Source organism: Mustela erminea, chromosome 12 (genome assembly GCF_009829155.1).
Source record: "Mustela erminea isolate mMusErm1 chromosome 12, mMusErm1.Pri, whole genome shotgun sequence".
Taxonomy (NCBI): Eukaryota; Metazoa; Chordata; class Mammalia; order Carnivora; family Mustelidae; genus Mustela; species Mustela erminea.
Window position 1 is genome coordinate 4124752 of NC_045625.1, and position 15655 is coordinate 4140406.

The 15655-nt window shown below is 59.3% G+C and overlaps 1 protein-coding gene across 3 annotated transcripts in view; it reads right to left on the minus strand.

The window, feature by feature from the left end:
- NTNG2 (netrin G2) overlaps positions 1 to 15655 on the minus strand; it is a 65012-nt gene that overhangs the window by 21545 nt on the left and 27812 nt on the right. For all 3 annotated transcript variants that reach the window (XM_032307959.1, XM_032307958.1, XM_032307960.1), the window contains one exon: positions 13187 to 13830. In XM_032307959.1, the coding sequence (XP_032163850.1) occupies positions 13187 to 13830 (644 nt within the window). The remainder of the gene's footprint in view (positions 1 to 13186; positions 13831 to 15655) is intronic.

Sequence of the window (15655 nt, forward strand, 5' to 3'; positions counted from 1 at the left end):
GGGGCCAGGCCTCGCCTCCATGGCAAGGCCTTCCCAGACGACCCAGTTCTTGGGGGACCGCGCTCTGCTCCTCCTGCCAAGAGGCAACTGGCACGCTGCCATCACTGCCTCCTGTCCACCTGCAGGGCCTGACCGGGGCCTCGGCAGCCGCATGAGCCTGGGGACCCCAGGGCCAGCGGCCCCAGCCAGACCAGAGCAGTGCCCTGCCCCGGGGGGAGGGCGGGCGGTGCCCCGGAGCTGCCGGCAGGAGCGCCATCTGGCCGCGGGCCGGGCACCAGTGCTCCACGAAAAATCGTGAGCGGGCCCTTCCCTCCTCGGGGCGAGAGGAGCGGGTGTTTGGAGCGCCTCCCAGACAGGAGGGCGGGAGGAATGTAGGTCAACGCCTGGCAGCCGGAAAGAGTGATGTCATCGCTCCTGGGGTGGGGGTGGGGGCGATGAGAGAGAGAGAGAGAGAGAGAGAGAGAGAGAGGCGGGTGCTGGAGCTCAGCAGGGGGAGGGGCCCGGGGCTGGCTCCCCTCCAAGGTCAAACCCGCCAGGATTTCGGGACATTCACAGGGACCCCTTGGCCATGGGGCACACAGTGAGGGGCTCAGGGAGAGCCCAGGGCCCTGGTGGTTCTCGGTGCTGTGTCCTCTCTGCCCGGCGTCCCCCCCCAGCTGGCTGCTGCTCCGACTGTTATTACACGCAAGGCGAACAGAGAGGACTTGCGTGTTCCCGACACCCGAAGCCTGGAGCTGTTGGGGACAAGCGACTATTTTGAAGCAGTCGTGGTGTCTGCCCATTTCTCTGCCAGATAGAGCCTGTGCCTTCGGGTAAAGACGGTTCTGTTTTCTGGGAGACATGTCAGTAGGCTGCAGGGTTTCGAGGGAAGCTCGCCCCAAGCCTGTGCTGACACGTGTTGGACGTGGACGGACGTGTTGGCACAAGAGGGTGGACACACGCTGTGCAGGACCAGGGAGAAGGTGACAGCCCCAGGGGCACTCAGAGGCTCACGGCTTCAGGGCTGGGCTCTGCATGCCAAGGAGGGAGGATGTGGCCTTGGGAGGGGGCTGGGGCTCCCTGGAAGAGTCGGGGGCAGGGGTACCCCTTCCCAGCCGGCATGTGCCATGGAAATGGCTGGGTCTCAGGGTGCTGCTGGCCAAAGGTCATCCTTTGAAGTGTCCTTTCATCCCACAAAGGGAACACCATGGCCTGGGGGCCATAGACCTTTCTGGGGGGGAAGATGAAGGGAGAGACTGTGCTTGGCTGGGGCACACCGGCGTGGAGGGATGGGCGGCCGTTCCAGAAGCAAGCAATGGTGGGAGGAAAGCTTACAGCTCCTGCTGGGTCAAGAGGTGACGAGGGACCAGAGGGACACACTAGGGACGGTGGGAAGGGGAACCCAGTAAAATGCTGGACTTTTCCAGTGAATTAGCGGCAGGGGGCGGGGCTGGGTCTGGAAGGGAGGGAGGAGGGCTCCCGGGCGCAGGGGACACAGGAGGCGGGAGCCTCGGGCAGAGCGGCCGGGCGGGCTCGGGCTTCCTGCGGATGAATGCCGCTGCTCCTGGAACGCAGTCAGGCCGGCAATTGAGTTCATTGGCCAAATCAAATTTGGGCTTCTGTGCGAAGTCCTTTTATATTAAGTGCTTTAACGTACATCACCTCCTCCAGACTATTGATAAATCCCATTACCCATTACAGAGCCAGAGGCAGCCTCCCAGCCACCGGGAGAGGCTTGTGGAAGGGAACTGGTGGGCCCGAGTGTGTGGCTTGTGGACGACACAGCGGGTACAGCCAGGGAGGGCCTGGAAAGGCCACCTCGCCCCCCAGCCTGGCCAGGCCGTTTACTAAAGCCAGATCTGTGTCCTCCCCCCGTGAAGGGAGGGCCAGGCCCGGGTGGTCGGGTGATCGGGGCTGCTGGGCGCAGAGGATGGCAGGGGGCAGCAGTAGGGTGGGTGCCCGCAAGCCCGGCCCGCGTTGCCTCCCTGCCCCGGAGCTGCTAACACGCCGCTCCCTTCTGCTCGGCAAGGAGCTGCTGATGGAGAGCGCGTTTGCTCACGGATGAATGAGTGACAGAATTCAAGAAACTCACAACATGCTCAGCTGGCTCCCGGCCCCAGCCTCATGGGGGGGGGGGGGAGAGCCAGACCCCACGCAGCTCCGCGCCTGGGGCGGGGGTGGGGGGGTGGGGGTTCAGATGTGTCCACGCGGGGCCACCGAAACTGCGGCCGAGCAGTGGGACTGCCACACTCCATGAAGACCCAAGCAGGGCATGGAGGTGTGGCTGCCCAGGTCTCCAGCCTTCGGGAGCCCGAGAGAGGGGCCGCCTGAGCCAAGCCCGAGCGAGGAGGAACCGGCTAGACGGGAGGGCGGAGATGGCCGGGTCGTGCTCCAGGCAGAAGGAACAGTGTGAGTCAGAGGGACCCAACATCAGGGCCCCAGGTCTGTGAGGACCCAGAGCCCAGGCTGCCGGAGGAGGGGGGCAAAGCCTGTGGGCCGTGGGAGCAGAGCCGCAGGGGCCGGACTTGACAGGGGCACTGGGAAGCCATGAAGGGGAAAGGACCCAGCTGTACTTGTGTTTGGGAAAAAAACCCTCTGCACGGAAGGGGCAACACTACACAGAGAAGTCAGACATCTTCCCAGATGAAATCCTGGCGCTGGTGGTGTCGCTCTCTGGGGGGCAGAGGGGTGACAGGAGTTCATGTAAGGAACCTGCTCAGGCCGGGAGTGGGGTGTGTAGGGGTGTGTAGGGCTGGGTAGGCATCTAGAGGGAGGGCATGGCCCCGCAGAGTGGAAAGAGGCCTCCAGGATCCCAAGCTCAGAATGGGCAACTCTGAATGGGGGGAAGCCGCAAGACTCCCCAAGTCTCAGACAGCCGAGCCAAGGCCTCTCGGGGACCCAAGGTTCCCACTGAGGCCTCAGGGCGTCCTATGGCCCAGAGCCTGGGAGTCTGTGAGCAGCAGGTGTGCCATGCTTCAGGGGTGAGGAGTTCAGCGACGAGGGGTGCTTGGGCAAGCGGGCTTCTGCCTGTGGGGGTGGGGTGGGGCAGGACACACCCCCGTGGGGGGGGTGTGGCACGGTGCAGGGCAGGGAGCAGCTGTGACTCGAGCCCATGCTTGATGCCAGGGGACATGCTCCGAGTCTAAGGGATGACCCCTCTGCCCCCGCCCTGCTCACTCCGCTGCGGAGGCCAAGGCCTGAGAACAGACTCAGACGGACCCCCCCTTCCCCCCGCCCCGACTCTCACCGCCCCTCCGCGGCCCGTCTGCCAGCTCCATGCCCACGCCTCCCAGTCTCACGGGTCACAAAACTGAGGGCTGGGCTCACAGCCTGCTGGGGCCTGGGGTTCGTCCGCGGGGTGCCGCCAGGCTGTGGGGACCGCACGGGAGGGGAGATGAGACCCAGAGGATCCACCCCCCCCAACCCCCAGTGAGGGCCGCACACCTGGAGTGAGTTTTGCGTTCAAGTGAGTGAAAACAAGACTCCTTGTTTTCAAGTTACTCTGTGTAACAAGGGCGCCTACTTCTTGCTCACCCGCGGTGTGGGGCCCTGAGCTAACCGGCAGGTGCTGGAGGAGCCTCCCAACAGTGGGATCCAAGCCGGGGAGACTAGCCTTGGGCCAGATCCTCGCAGAGGAAAGAGTCAGATGCAAACGTAGGCTTCCCTTGGGCTCCGAGAGCCTGGTCACCACAGAGGGACCTCTTGGAGCCTCTGGGCGGGTGCAGGGTGGGTCTGGGGCGCAGGCATGGCCATCTTGGTTGCCAGAAATACTAGAAGTCAGGTTTCTAACCCAAATATTGCATCTGTCGGTGGCGTACGTGGGCCTTTCCCCCTTACATGTGCTGCAAGGTCCCCCTCCGTCCCCCCCCCACGTGGCAGCCCCCTGCACCTAGTAGGTCCGTTGGCTCTTCCCACACTGGGGCGCCGCCCCCACTGGCAGGCAGGACTCTCTTCCCCACGCCTCCCCGCCAGCTGCCTTTCAGGACGACGCTTCTTCAAGGTCTCCCCGGCGCCGGCTTTCCTCCTTTACCTTCTTTCTTTCACTTCGTGGCACGCACCCTGGAACCCAAGACAGCTTCTGTCCCCCGACTCCACCCCATCCGCTCTTGGGGACGTCACCTTTGATGTCCCTGTTGCTGAATCCCCACCCCCGCGTCGCCCTCCTCCCTCCGGAACCCCCGGCGGCACGGCACGCGTTCCTGCTTGGCTCTGGGCTCTGTCCCTCTGGCCACTCTCCGCTCCCGGCTGCCCGTGCTCCGCGTCCGGCCTGCCCTGTCCAGCCTCCCTGGGCTCCATCCCAGCCGGACGCTCTTCCCGTCTCCCCACTCGGGGTTCTCGAAGGCTCCCACGGAGTCGGAATCTCTCGAAGCCCCAGAGGCCCCAGGGCTCGGTCTGGGCTGCACTCCAGAGGGAGGCCTCCAGGGCGGCCCAGAGCCACAGGTCCCCCTTCCCCGTGCGCAGCCCTCTAGAAAACCGGGCAGCGGTGTCTTATAAAGTCCAACATACACTCATCACAGGCACCGTGATCCCACGCCTGGGCGTTTACTCAAGGGAAGTGAAGACTAGGTTCACCCAGAGACCTTTGCATGAATGTTCACAGCAGCTTTACTCAGGATCGTCGCAAACTGGAAGCCGTTGAAATACCCCACAACGGCTGAATGAGCACAGGAATAGAGGTATGGACGGCACACAGTGGGACACCACCCAGCACACAGTGGGACATCACCCAGCACACAGTGGGGCATCACCCAGCACACAGTGGGACACCACCCAGCACACAGTGGGACACCACCCAGCAACAAAACAGCCAGTTCCTCAAAGGCACTGTGCTGAGAGAAAGAGGCCACCCACGCCCTGCATGACCGCACCTATAGGACATTTTCAGGAAGACAACTGTCCGAACAGAGAGCACATCTGTGTTTATTGGGGGTGGGGCAGCTACAACAGGGAGCCAGAGGCAGTTTCATGGCACATGGACGTGTCCTGCCACTACAGGGTCGTGGCAGTCACCTGAATCTGTGCAGGTGTTAAAATTCATAGAACTGTGCCCCCAAGGTATGACTTTTACTGTACAATAAAATAAAAAGTAAAATGTAAAAATGTAAAATCAACCTCCTCTGGAAACGTCCCTTCCAGCTGTCCACATGTGACCAGGTAAAATCTCCATCTATCCAGGGTCTCACACCAGAATCCTGGGAGTCCCCTGGAAGCTTCCTGCTCCCTGTCCCCATCAGGCGCACGATTAGCCACTGCCAAAGCCCCCCCATCCCTAGTCGGCCCCCAGCTCCCTCCTCCACTGCTGGAACCTGTATGGGCCAGTGTCAGCCTTGGAAGAACCTGCTTAGTTTCCCTGCCACTCCTTGGTCCTTTCCCAACTCAAATGTCGAAGCATCAGAAATCAGATGACGTCACTTCCTAGCATCCTGCAAGAGCTCTCCAGGAACTTAGAATAAAACCAACTCCCTCCCACGGCTGCGGGGCCGGCAGGATCCAGCCACGTCCCCTCTGCTCTTGTCCTAGGGCACTCACACAATCTAGCCACGTCACACGAAGTTCTTAGAAGGCACCATGCGTGCGAAAGCAGGGCCTTTGCACCTGCTGTCCTCTTGCCGGCAATGTCTCTCTCCCACCTGCTCCCACTCGCCCTTCTTGAGGTTCTAACTCCTGCTGCATGAAGTTATACGCAAGCCGGGTCTTTGCAGATGTGACTAAGACATAAGGTAAGGTGATACCCAGTAGGGTGACCCTAATCCAACGGGGCTGTTGTCCTTCCAAGAAAAGCTCCAGTGAGCACGCCAGGCTGGGCCAGGCAGCCGGGAGGAGACAGAGACTGGGACCAGAGGGACGCAGCGACAGCCAGCTGGGCCAGCGGTCGCCGGCTGCCTCCGAAGCTGGCAGGGGGGCACGGACTGGTTCTCCTCTACACCTTTCAGAGCATGGGTGGCCCTGCCCACCCCTTGATTTCAGAGTTCACGCCTCCAGAGCTGCAAGGCAATACGTTTTGGTTTTTTTTAGGCCCACCTGGTTTGTGGTACTTGGTTCTGGTGGCCTTAGGACACGAATAAAAGTGTGCATTAAAAATATCTGTGGAAGGAATGAATACGATAGTGAGAAAACTCTCAGGAAATCCTTCTCCTTCAGCAAGAGAAAGCGGGGCACGGTTCTCCTGGCACTCTCGGGGGTCCACTCCCAACCCACCCCACATCTTGTGTGACTCGTTCGAACCAGGAGCCCTTCCTGCCCCCTGTACTCATGGAGAGTGCCAAATCTGGGCGGGGAACAGGGGAGCTGCCCTGGGCAAGGGACCCCCTATGCAGTTCCCCCAAGAACCCCTGTTCCCCCCAGTTCTCAGCAGACAGACAACTCTGTCTTAATTGTGCACATCTGCTCTTTGGTGGGGAGGACGGCTCAGGAAGCTCAGCAGATCCAGCTAAGGGGACATGACGGACCCCTAACGACATCCCCGTCCCCAGTGAATGGAATTTGTATATGTCAGTTAAAAAAAAAAAACCAGCACCCGAGGATGACTGTCCAAATACTCGGGATCACAAGCCCCCTTTGAGAACGGCCTAGAACCTGGGGCGCGCCTGGCAGGCTGACCACCCACACCGCACACGATACCCAGCCAGTCCTTCAGGGGTCCTGGCTCCCAAAGCCTGCGTGACCCTCTGAAAAGCACACAGCCCGGCGGGGGAGGGCCTCCGGGATGCCCCCCACCACCTGGCATTTCCCGGGCACGATGCCGGCCTCGGTGCTTCCAGATGCTCCCCGGGGCCCAGCCACAGCCCCAAACCCTCTTCCTGGTTCCCCTCACTTACAACCCATGGTCGCTGTCTCCATTTTACCAAGGTGGGAAAGAAGGCCCGGACAGCTGGTGTCCCCTGCCCCGGGACACAGCTCAGGCGGGATCTGCCCCAGACCGTCTGACATGGAAGCCGTCCACACCACCTGTTCCTTGTTCTACTCCCCACCCCCCAGGTTTCTATGTAATTATGTTTTTAAGTCATCTCTACACCCAACATCGGGGCTTGAACTCCTGACCCCGAGATCAAGAATTTTCTTTTTTTTTCTTTTAATCGAGGCAAAATATACATAACATACAATTTACCATTCTCCCACTTTTAGGTGGTTCAGGGGCATTAAGGACATTCACGTTACTGGGCAAGTGTCCCTGCTGTCCGCTTCCGGAATATTCTCATCATCCCACACCGAAACTCTGCCCCTGCTCCACGGTGACTCTGCGCCCCCGCCTTCCCCAAGCCCTTATGTTATGTTCTGTTGCTCTGATCCTGACCTCTCCAGGCACCACCTCTGAGCAGAGGGAGACGGCAGCTGTCCTTCTCGCGTCCGGCGTGTCTCACTCAGCCTCGGGTCCCCGGGGTTCCCCCACGTCGTAGCAGGTTCAGAACCCCCCATCTTCCCTGCTTTCTCAGTCACACCTAGGAGTGAAACTGCTCTGCCTCGAGTGGGGTCCCAGCATCTACAGGAATTCACACACTCCCCGCAGAAAGGCCCGGGGAAGAGTCTAGAAGGAGGGCCAGGCACGCAGGTTGGGGGGGAAGGCGCCGCTCTCTGATGCACCCCCGCCGCACCCCCACTGTCCTCTGCACTCACACCCAGAGCAGAAACCTTCCCTCTGAGGTTTCTATTCTCATCCCGAGTTCCGTCCATCTCCAGTTACCGGGTGATCAATAGGGACAGGACGTTTGTGGAAGAAGACAAGAAAGCGAGCCGGGGGGGGGGTGCGGGGAAGACGGGGAGGGACAAGGCCAGGCGCGTGTCCGCCGGCCCAGGGGCTCCGAGCAGAAACTGGAGAAGCCGGGAGGCTCTGCCAGTCCGGGGTCAGACGCGCCCGTCCGGGCCCAGCTCTGCCTCTGGGACAGAGAATGTCTCCCCCCTTTCCAAGCTCTTTCTGGGTAAAAAGGCAGTGAGGACCCAAGGCCTGTAGTCTAACAGCCGGTGAATTTCTAAGTGGTATCTATAAGCTCCTGCTCACTTAATCAGCATTAATTATTGTTGTATGGAACAGGTGCACAGGACCTTAATGTGACCCACCGAGCTCTCTCCATCGTCTCCCACAAACACCACGCTGCCGGGCTTGAATACCTCCAGGAACAGGGGACTCACTCCTCCTTCTCTGTCCCCAGTGATAAAGGCCTAGCTGGCCTGGTTCCCTGGAGCCTCCAGGAATTTTCTGAGCAGGGGAATTTGCCCCTGGTCAGGGCTTAGGGCTGAGAACTGGATGACCTCCATCTACTCTCTGTTCTAGACCCAGAGTAGGCGGGACTGGCAACACCGTTTTGCTGGTCTGCCTGCGCCACAGCCCCTGGGTGCCCACCCTGCTGGGGGCCTCCTGAATCCTATTAGTACAGAGGCTCTGCGGTCACAGCTGGGACAGAACAGGGACATCTCAGCGTGTGAGGGGCACACGGTCAGCTCAGAAGCTGCCCTGGGCCACCAGTGTTTTTTTGTTGTTGTTGTACCTGTGCAGGGTTTTCAAAAATAATTTTGAAGTAAGTGCCAAAATTTTAAGAATCAAGAGGTCTGGGGTACCTGGGTGGCTCAGTCATTAGGTATCTGCCTTCGGCTCAGGTCATGATCTCAGAGTCCTGGGATCAAGCCCCGTGCTGGGCTCCCTGCTCAGCGGGAAGCCTGCTTCTCCCTCTCCCACTCCCCTGCTTGTGTTCCCTCCCTTGTTGTATCTCTCTCTGTAAAACAAATAAATAAAATCTTTAAAAAAAAAAAAACAAAACAAAAACCAAGCGACCTTACATAGATACCTGCTACCTGCCTTCTCTTGCAACCTCAGAAGACCTGGCAATGTTTGGTCTCTTGTTCTGCGAAGGGCCTGCTCGCCCCATTTCTCCACAGACCTCACTCTTACCTGTTGTCTCTACGGGTCTGCATCACCCAGGGATGTTGTCCTCCGGGCCCCTGCAGACACAGAGGCTTGCCGCCGCACTAACCCAAGAACGCATGCTTCCCTGCGCCTCTTCTGAGCTCCGGTTTCTGGGGATGGATGTAGCCGTGGACCCCCACCCAGGCGGCGCTGGCCCCCAACACCTCCCTCCCTTACCTCTCCTGCTACCTAGGGAGGAAGGGGACGCTGGGTCAGCTCCGTGCACACACCGGCGCACTGAATCCTCGCCCGGAGCTGGTGAGGGAGTTACTGAATTTCCACTTTGCAGATAAGAACACTGAGGCCCAGTTCGATTAAGGAGATCGAGCTCATCAGTGATGGCGCCCTGCCTCTCCAGCTCGCTTCATGGTTTTCTGGACCTTGCTCCAAACTACGGGATCCGAGGCTCGTCGCGGTGGGTCTGGGGAACGCGTCATCTTAGAAAGCTCTCTTGTGGGGCGCTAGCCGGGTTCGGCCTTGCTGCGCCGGCCACTTGGGGCGGAGGTGCGGGTTCTGTCTCTGCTCCAAGGACAGTAAAGGGATGATCAAGCGCCTCCCCACCCAGATGTCACCCTGGATCTGCTGCGCAGTTAAACCCTGATGCTCTCAGGTTCCACACCCGAGCTTCCCCGCGTGGGGAAGAGAAAAGAGCTCCCTGCCCCCTCCGGCCTTCCAGGAACGGGAATGAATAAGAGGTAGGATCCCCCCCGCCCTTTCCCTCTATCCCAGACCAGAGTGGGCAGGATGGGCAAGGCTGTTTGGCAGGGGCCTGCAGGGAGGCAGGGAGGCAAGGCCAGTGGGGGCAGAGGCCTCAAGGTGCTGAAGCCTCTCCCCTCACCCCTGCTCTGTACTTGTGCCTCATTCCACAGGTCCTTGGGCTTTCTCCAGCTTCTTTGCTCAGTGAGATGGCCGTATACAGAGATGTACTTGAGCTTGGCCATGACTGGGTTGAGTCTTAGCTGTCTGGTGTTTAGTTTAGCTGTGTGATTTCCTTATACTCCCTGACCTCAACCTCTGTGTCTGAAAACAGGAGGTAGAGGGGAGTGCTGTCTCTATAGGGAAGGCTCTACAAGGTGGGGATCAGGTCCGGCTTGCTCAATGTCACGTTCTCTGACTGTGGGATCTTAGCAATTCAATAACCCACTGGGGAGTCAAATGACTATTAATTTAATAAGAAAATGCCCATGCAGACCTTAGCTCAGAGCTCAGTGAGACTCAGTCAATGAGACTGTAGCAAATGCTCAGTAAGTATCAGCTACTTTTGTTGGCAGGCTATAGGGGGAGGCACTCGGGCTGTGAGACTTCGGAAATCCCAGAACGGGTTCAGTCTGAGATCCCAGAACCCGAGAACCCCCAGGTCCCCCAGGTGCCCACTCAGAAACATCAAGGGCACCATCTGGGCGGTTCCTCCATACGCCTTTGTTGCCCATCTTGTCTCCCTGGCCCTCTCTGGCTTCCTGGCACTGCTGTGCTTTCCCACCCGGAATTTAAAAAGGAAAAGCAGAGGAAGTTGCAGCCGTTTGCTGAACCATCTAACCAGACCTAATTAATCGATAAGCCAAGCTGCCACTTTCCTGCCAACCAGCAGCCTGAAGAGTACTTACTCCCTCAGTGAATTGATAGCCCTACTTTCGCCACCACTACGTCTGATCCCCGCCGCCCGCAGAGGCTGGGTGCCAAGGGGAGCTGGGAGCTGCTGAGCGGGGGCCGCCCTGCCATCCTGCCAGGGAGACGTGGTCTCCAGGTACCCAGTCCTCAAGTTACAAGTGGGAAACTGAGGCACAGAGAGGGGCACAGAGGGGTCGGGCTGGGACCTGCTCACCTGCCCTAGATTGCCCAATGAGATGGAAGGAGGGCCGTTGACCAGACTCCTGAAGAGGGGGGTCCCCCTGCAGCAGCTAAAGGCAGATCAGAAAGGCGACTACAATCCCCAGAAGGTGTGCCGCTCTGGTTCCCACCACCACGCTGCTGAGCCTGCTGGGACTGCAGGTGGAGGAAGCAGTCACTGCATCCCCTGGGCAGGCAGAGGTCACGGAGAAGACCAGTGGCCCATAGCCTGGACACGGATCAGAGAGCTTCATCCTTGACCCCGAGCTTCCACAACAGTGGCCATTTGTCAGGTGGTTTCCAGAACCTTCCTGATTTAACATATCCTGCCCCAAGTGGGGGAGGATTAGAAGTCACAGGTGTCAGAACCACAGGACCCCGCATGTGCACCTGCCAGCCTTGACCCTGAACCATCTCATCAACCACTTGCCTTTGCCTTGCCCCCCCTCTCCGTTATACACACGCGGAATCCACAGGAAATAAAATGCAAACATGAGCTGAAAACGACAGCCCTACTCTGCAGGCAGGACCATCATGATCGGTCAGCATACAAGCTCCCAGCCTTTGCCCCGAAGCCCTGATGCTCTTCCTGTGTCCAGACAGATTTCTTTCCAGTGCCTCCCCAAGATGTAGAAATTATGCACACGGGTGTATTATACATTTTACAGAAAAGGGGTTATACCAGACACACCATGCAACAAATTGCTTTCTCCTCTCATCAGCAATTCTATACCTGGGGTCTTTGGAGCCTGCTGTGGAAAGATGCCCCCAGTGTATGTTGTCCCAGTGGAGTTCTTGGTGGGACCCCTGCTCACATGGCCTAAGCCAAGCTCCCTATCCCAATTAAGCCCCTCGTTAGCCTGTTTAACTGTCACCACCATCCCATGAGAAGGACATGGTTGTTATCATCCCCATTCTACAGACTGGGAAACTGGGCCACAGAACGGTCCTTGTCCGGGGCCTCACAGCTAGTGGTTGGCAGTGCCGGGAATCCAGCCAGGCTGTCTGGCTCCAGAACCATGCTCCCACCTGGCGCACCAGTGTTCTCAGACTAGAGCACCCATCAGAATTCCCTGCACAGCTCACTAAAACAGATTGCTGGTCCCACCCCAGAGGTTAGGATGCAGTAGGTCTGGTGTGGGACCCGAGAATGTACATTTCTAGTAAGTTTCCAAGTACCGCTGAGGCTGCCTGTCCAAGAGTCAAACGAGGACAGCGTCACAGAGGGCTGCTCCCTATCACTGAGCCCTCGCTGACCCAGGGATGAGGCCTTCCCGAGCCTCTCCTGAGTGCAGACCAGGGTGGTAGGGAGCTGGCTCAGGGGCAGAGCTCTTGTCTCCGCAGACCCGCACATTATCTGTTGAAGGAACAAATGACTCAGGTATCATGCAGTCACTTAATCATCTGCCACCTTTCCCGGGGATCAAAGGCTTTTTTAAATCTAGATAGTTTTTTGCCTCCACCCAAAGTGGCCTGGAGATATATTCTTCTCCAAAGCTGTGAGTAAAGGATTAGCTCAGCAGGTGTGGGCTGTCCACACCCTGCATATGCCAAAGACAAGTTTGGCCCTTTATCAGCCTCCGTGAGGTCATCTCTGAGAGGTTGGAATGTCTTGACTGGTCAGAGTGTCTTTGTTTACCTGGGGCTTTGGGACACATTAGTTTGGTTGATGGTGATGATGTGATTTAGGGCAGGGGGCCTCTAGGTCAAGGGATTGAAGACCAAGGTCAACCATACAGGCACTCAGCCATGCCTACACGATCAATTCTCAACAAAACACCCCGGACACTAAGGCGTGGGCAAGCTTCCCTGGCTGGTGCTATGTCACACGTTATCATGCATCATTGCTAGGAGGACTGACTACGGTCTGCAGGATTACACTGGAAGAGAAAACCGGAAGCTTGCACTGGTGTCTCCAGGAGCCACCCACGTACCTTTTTGGGTTGCTGATTTTAATGTCTTTTCAGTGTGATAAACTGTAATTGAGAGTGTACTGTTTTGCTAGATTCTGTCCTTCTAGAAAATCACTGAGCCTGAGGGCAGCCCTGAGGACCCCCAGACACAAGCACCAATTCAATAAGAGGCTGGACAGTTACAGAGCATCTCCTGAGCGCCCAGGTTTCACCCAAGCCCTGCCCACACTGCCCAGCTCCACTGCTTTTCTAGACCTTCCAGCTCTCCAGGCCCTCCAGAGGACATTATCAGCCATAATTCACCTCCTTCCAAGGAAAAACCATGTGTCTTGTCTGTGCAGCCCTGGCCACCATAGACAGCCCCTCTGATGTAACACCAGGTACCATCCCAGGTACCAGATAATGTCCCAGGAGCCAGGTAACATCCTGAGCATCAGCTGACGTCCCAGGAACCAGGTAACATCCTGGGAAACAGGTACCACCCTGAGTACCAGCTGACATCCCCAGAGCCAGGCGGCAGTCCAGGACCCAGGTAACCACCCCGCGCCCCCCAGCAGGTCTTCCTTACCTGCCAATGACCTCGATGTTGGAGATGGCATAGAAGTACTTGTAGAGGTTCTCCCGCTGCACGTAGGTGCCCCCCAGCGCGGGGCGCAGCAGCCGCATGCGCAGGTCCGTGAGGGTGAAGAACTCCTTGAGGCCCTTGGCGCTCTCCAGCCGCGTGTAGAGGTTGCCCATGTTGCGCAGGTCGGGGCCGGCGAAGATGGCCAGGCGGTCCCGCACCTCGAAGCGCACGTGCTTCTCCTTCTTGGAGCCGGCCCAGCGCGAGTACTCCTCGGTGCACAGCACGCGGTGGGCGCCCGAGGACGACAGGTCGCGGGCGCGGCGCGCCACCATGCCGAAGGCCTCCATGCAGTCCTCGGCGTAGAACTGGTAGGGCTGCCACGTGCGCCCGTTGTCCAGGGACTTCTCCAGGACCATGACCGTGGGCCGGCCGTACTCGAAGGTCACCACCACGTCGTCCGTCAGCTCCACGCTCTTGTTCCACGAGAGGGTGATGTTGGCTTCCAGCGGGCTGGGGTAGCGGCTCCACGTGACGCTCTGCCAGTACGTGGCCAGGCCCTCATCCTCCCTGTCGAACATGAGCCGGGGCGGGTGGGCGAGGTCCGGGTTGGAGGCGTCACACTCGTTGCTGCACAGGTAAGGGTTCTCCTGCGGGAGGAGCAGACGCGAGGGGTTGGCGCTGACCGGCGTGGGGGGGGGGTGGGCAGGGCCGGGGCGGGGCCGGGGGCGGGGCCCGGGGAGCCTCCAACCCACCCGGCCCCCACTGCGCACCGCCAGGGCTTTTGACCCCACGAGGCAGAACCTGTGCTCTGGGGTCCAAGCACCAGGAGCCTCCCCTGGGCTGATGATCTGCCCCATTTCCCACTCCCGAGGCCCCCTGTGGCTCCTAAAGTCCCGCCTGTTTAATGCAACTCTTTAGTCCTTAGTTCTTCCTCGGGACCCGCAGGCACTGCTCTCAGTCCCCCCACCCCAGCCGGGCCGCCTTGCCCAGCCACCCCCCCCAGCACTCCTACCCTCCGCACCCCGCTTGCCTGCCCTCCGGAGCCTTCGCACATGGCACTCCCTCTCCTCCACGGACCCTTCCCCTCTGTCTGCTTTGAAAATTCCTACTCACGTTCTTAACTCTTCAAACATCTGCACCAAGACACCTTCCTGACCCTTAAAACAGCGGCATGAGAGCGACAGGCGTGGCCGTGGGAGAGGAAGTCAAAGTCACGGCAAACATTGCAGCGCCAGGCACACGAGGCCAGCTATAGACCTCAGCGTCTCATTTCTCCCGCTTGCTGTCTCACCCCCCAACAAAGAACGTGATTATTAGCTCCAGGCTCCAGGCTCCAGATGAAGGAACCCGGGCTCGGGAAGGCAGGGGGCCCTGACCCAAGGCACCCACCAGGCGCTGGGAGCCACACCTGGGCCGCTCTGCTGCCCGGCATGGCAGTCAGGCCCGCCTCTGCCTCGCAGGTGGTGTGCCCGCCTCGTGTGCAGTCGGGGCACCCTGGGAGGACACTGAGTGCCTGTAGGGTCCTCTCAAGGGGGCGAATCATTTCCCAGGGCTTGGCACAGGCCCGGCAGGCTCAAGGGTGGATGCTGGCTGCGGGACACGGGGCACTGCCCACGCTTGCTCTCTCTCCTCCTGTCCTACCCCGAGAAGGCTGGCAGCCCCCCCTCGTGGGCCCCGCGGGTACCCGCCGTGGCTCCCCTCCCTGATGGTTCAGATCCATTCCCCGAGTCTGGCCACAGTGTGAACTCACCCGGAGGCCTAGAGACGTCACCCGTGTAGGGACTGCCCGGGGCTGGAGGGGTGACTAGGAGGAGCACGGGGGGATTTTCGGGCAGTGAAGCGATTCCCTGTGACACGTCATGGTGGAGGCAGGACACTGTGCATCGGTCCAAACCCACCGGCCCGACGACACTGAGAGCGGCCCCTGATGGACCCAAGGGCTCCGGTTGGCCGTAACTATGGGCGTCGCTCATCAGCGGTGACAAACGTACCAAACCAGTGCAAATGTGAGTAGTAGCAGGGAGGCAAGGGGAGCGCTGGGAACTCCCACCACTGTGAGCCTAAAACTGCTCTAAAACAGGGTCTATTAATTTAAAAAAAACCAAAACTGTCACGAAGAACCACAGCGCCCAGACCACTCGTATCTCTTTGTGATGAATATTTCACGTCTCTGGTTTGCTCAGAGACAAACAGCTTGGATCTGAGTTAAAGTCTCTCACTCCAAGATGAGTGCCTCGTCTCCCACTGGGGGGCTGGTCTCGTTGCCTCCCTAGGGGGCAGCTGAGCTGAGGCCCCCACCGGCTACACCACGGCAGCCTCGCCGCTGATGCCCTTTAATGGGGGACACACTCCCGGGCTGCCCAGGGGTCCTCGGTGGGCAGGCTGGCCCAGGGTTTTACTGAGGCAGGTTCCACAAAGCCCTCCTCGACCAAAATAGATCTGTCCTTGGTCCCCTGTGGTGCCACCGTCCAC